The sequence below is a fragment of the Lytechinus pictus genome, unplaced genomic scaffold (assembly GCF_037042905.1).
Source record: "Lytechinus pictus isolate F3 Inbred unplaced genomic scaffold, Lp3.0 scaffold_20, whole genome shotgun sequence".
Taxonomy (NCBI): domain Eukaryota; kingdom Metazoa; phylum Echinodermata; class Echinoidea; order Temnopleuroida; family Toxopneustidae; genus Lytechinus; species Lytechinus pictus.
Genome location: NW_026974141.1, coordinates 297,919 through 302,301, shown reverse-complemented (window position 1 = coordinate 302,301; position 4,383 = coordinate 297,919). Strand labels below are relative to the sequence as shown.

Sequence of the window (4,383 nt, the reverse complement as noted above, 5' to 3'; positions counted from 1 at the left end):
TACTCTATATGATTTATATCTTAATATACTGAAGGTGCAATTACCAAACACTTTGGTCCTTTGAAAAACTGATTTTTCATTGTTTTTTCTTAATTCACGATATATACATGGAGAGCTGCGCGCATAATATTGGCATGTCATAAATCAGAAGTTAAACTAACAACTTTTTTAATCATTGATGGATTTTCCTCAAACTTCACAATTTTTTTGCACTTTTTACAATAATTTTTTTGTTAGGGTGAACTTCCCCTTTAAACATGTTAGAGTGAAAAGAAAGGGGAAACTAAGCAGACGCTGAAATCTTTCGAGGCATTAAGTTCATTTGTAAATACGCAGAGGTATGATAATAATAATAATAACGGCATATTTACCCAGGGTAGCCACTTCAGTTCCGAAAACTGTTTTCCCAGTGAGCCCTGCCATTATTAGCAGGGCCCAATTATGACAAGATCATCAAGACGATCTCGCTTCCTAACATAAAAACATAAATATTGTAATGGTTGATAGAAGTTAAGCAAAATAACACTGCATATTTCTAACAAGCGGGAATATCACTCACTCCATATGGAATGACTGTTATTTTTTTGCTGGAATCATGTTGATGTCGGTGTGTATTCTTGAAAATGTATACACTCTAAAAACAGTTTTCCCAATAACTAACATGCATGTTTGCTAGGCGAAATGATACCTAATATTGTGTAAAATTTCCCCAAATGTTTCGTTGAAATTTACCCATAAAACGTGCATTTTGCCGCAATATGGGACAAAACCTCACGCAACAAACATGTATGTTCCCTTTTTACACATTATTGGGTAAATTTCTACTCAATATTTTTTAGACTGTAGGGCCCTATTATTTTACCCCAACGAAAAAAAATTATAATCACATAACAAAATCACAACAAATGTAAATCAGTATTATTTGTTTTTATATGAAATTTAATGACATCAGATAGAACATAATATCATTCTATCATTATTGAAATATAAGAATATCAAACCATTGAAAAATATGTAATGAAATGTTTGGCAAGCATGCAAAGAAATAAGTATTAAAAATGGCACATTTTGTAGAGTAAATCGTAAAAGAATAGTACACATTTGTCATTTACTCGACAAATTACTTTAAAAAAAAAGTCAAATTTGGTGATACTATAAAGCAAAATAAAACTAATGTTCAAATGAGAAAAAATGGTAAAGATTTTTTTTTTAATTCCGAATCATTCATGAATAAAGCAAACAAAATGCTTCAAGAGATTCTATCAAGTTCTGTATTTCCCTTGACTTTTCGCTTGATCTGGAGTAGTATGGAATGACAGTATTTGCAGAATGCACATGGACACAATAGCTATATTGAAACTCGGAACAAATTGGCTGAGAATATAATTAATAACTTCATAGACATGAGAACGTCCCAACACAAGAAATACTCAGCTTGTAACAGTTCGAAAAACTGGCATAATTTATCTCCTTAATTTCTAATTGAATATTTAGCACTTTAATGACTAAGTTAAAATTTCTGATTAGGGAGCACTTCATCCAGTCCCCCTGCCAGTCGTTTCGTCTTTTTGTCATGGAATCGATTCGTCGACATACGGTTTGTCTTCGACTCGACCTATCGTAATCGTCAACATCAAGTCATCTTAAGGAGATGTGGTATCCCACCCTCTCGTCTTCTTCCAATCGACTTGGCGAGATACAGCATCTTGGATTCTTGTTTTAATAGATAATAATAATACATGAGATTTGTATAGCGCACTTTCCATCATATCGACTCAACAAGACGAGAGACGTTGTCATCTCATACTTAATTCATCATCAAATCGATATGAGGGGATACGACATTTTATCATCTGATTTTTATCTCGTGTACTAATACTTCATAAATTAAAGTGATTGGTTAACATTGTTTTGACTTTTAAAAAATCTGAGCTAGAATGTCACACTTGTCACCTGTGTCTGTGATATGTTACAAAAATGAAGCCCAGAAAAAAATTGCGTTGGAAAATAATTATTTAGTGCTCCAAAAATTGAAATATAAAGTGACCGAAAACACCATCTTAATTTCATCCCATACACTTATGTGTACCATTTAGGCGTCTATTAGACACCCATTAACAAAATCGGGGTTTGCTTTGTAGTTTTAGCTTTTCATTCTCAATAATGGTTGTTTTCAGGGTTTATTAGTTCTAATACATGCACTTGTACACATGTTTCATCTTGGTTTGAGAATTTTTTAAATCGGCTGCTCACAAAGTTAAACAATACCTTTAAACTTGAGAAGGTTCATCATCTAGTCATTTTTTAAAATTCTTGTTCCCATGATGTCGACTTGAGTAGGAGTAGAAATCACATCTTATATTCTTGTCATTTAGTCAACACCAAGTTGACACGAGGAGATGGGGAATTTTGTTATTTTCTGTTCTATTCAAGTCTAATTGACGAAATACGGCCTCTGAAATACAGCATCTTGCATTCTGTAATCGACAACATGAGATACGGAATCTTATTATTGTGTATGTTCTCAACACCTTTAGGTTTCTAACTTCTCGTCCCGCCTAATCAACCCGACACCTATCATAATGTGTACTCAAGTTTTTATTATGCCGCTTATTTCTGGCTCTGAATTATCTCACAATCTCGGTGCACATGTGCATGTTAGGCTTCTGTGTGAATAATGACTGACCGGGTTGATGAAGAGAACACAGTTGAAGACAATAATGAAGAATTACAACTACATCTCTACGAAAAACACTTTGTGTTCGGTGAGAACAAAAGATACATCACTGTCATGACTGTTGGGTAAACAATTTCCAAAGATATGTCATCTGGGTAAAACTTCTAAAATGGGAACTTCTATAGGAGCGCCATGAGCACCTAACAAGGTGGACATGTGCGCTATACGAATCCTATATTATTTATTATAAAAAAAAATCACCAATATTTTGGAGAAGAAACCTTACTAAACATTTTGGACGGAATTGTCCATCATTCACCTTAAACATTGACCAGGAATATATTCAAAGACGTCATTTTGTGTGTTAAAACGAACTAGTCTTGATCCATCGGGTGTATTCCTCGCCGGACTCTCTCCTCCCCAAACCTGACCATTTATTTCACCATTGTTAGCGTGTACCTCTGTGTATGCACTCATTGCCAGATTCGCCACCTTTTCAGCCGTGTTCGCATGACCAGACCGCATTCTTTTAGAACCGAATGCAGTCGGTTTGGTCTGAGACCGCATCTTCGCTCTACGGAGTGGGGCCAGATCTTTAAAAGTACCCGATTTAACGGTTTGTAAAGGGTATTCTCCCAAACGATTGTTTATTTTCTCGGTTTCCTTAATGCCCCCGGAGGTTGACGACACTTCGGAATCAACAGGTGCTCTGCTTTCCTCCGATATGGTACTCGCTCTGCTCGAGAAAAACACTGGTCCACCATGTTGTGCCCTGCGCGTAAGCCTGCTCTCGGTGTGCGGTCTGTCTTGCAGTAACGCGCGGTGCGAATCGCGCGTTCTGTAGTGCGACAGTTCGGAATGCGATCTCGTCAGTCCATGCGTGAAACTCGACGTCTGTACCACGTCTCTACAATCATCCCTTTTAGTCAGTGCTAGTCGAGGCAAAGTTGCGTAAGGATTCTTTGGCAATTGTAAGTTCAACATTTTGATGTTCCTCGTCTCTTTACCGGTGATCGTGGAAAAGGAAGATTGGAAATTTCCGGTCAGTTGCTGTACTGCAACTGGACTCATCAAATCGAATTTCGTGATATCTTTGAGACACAACGCCGGCCGAACAGGACTATTGCCATCTTTCCTCTTATCATCGGTCCTCAGAGACGTAAAATCCCCACTCTTGCTCATACTTCCTCCCCTTGATGTCCCAAGCGATCGAATATAACCTGTCGTGGATGGCATTGTTGGTCGTCTAGGAGAGGGAATTGGAATAAACATGAGGTTAGTGTTGTTCGACATGCTGATTTATATCTTTCCATTTGAGATGAGAATAAATTCCACTTTTCAATCAGAAGGCCTATACAGTATTGTTCTGAAGTGATGCACGTAGTCCTTTAACTCTTTGAAGGTGGCTGCTTACAATCAGATCTCAATAGCGAAGAGTATCCTCAGACTATACGTCACATTGTCAACAGATGGCGCTCTGTCCCTAACCCACACATCCTTTGGGCTCAAAGTTGTTGTCGTCGAGTTTCAGGACTGTGGGAGAAGCAGAAAAAAGATAAACAAGGATAAGGTTTGTAAAACGATAAAATCATCGATATTCGAATATGATCTTTAGCATATAAAGCGATAAGATTTGTGGAACAACCTGAGACTAAATTAAAGAAACAGCCGGTGGTTGAAACTTAAACGATTCAACATAAAGCGAA

General features: G+C 37.1%; 1 protein-coding gene across 1 annotated transcript; it reads right to left on the bottom strand.

Moving 5' to 3' along the window:
* Nucleotides 1–1,443: 1,443 nt before the first annotated feature.
* LOC129282484 (uncharacterized) lies at nucleotides 1,444–4,168 on the bottom strand. Its single transcript, XM_054918380.2, has one exon. It carries the CDS (start codon nucleotides 3,968–3,970, stop codon nucleotides 2,993–2,995), a length of 978 nt encoding a protein of 325 aa, XP_054774355.2. The 5' UTR covers nucleotides 3,971–4,168; the 3' UTR covers nucleotides 1,444–2,992.
* Between the last annotated feature and the right edge of the window lie 215 nt (nucleotides 4,169–4,383).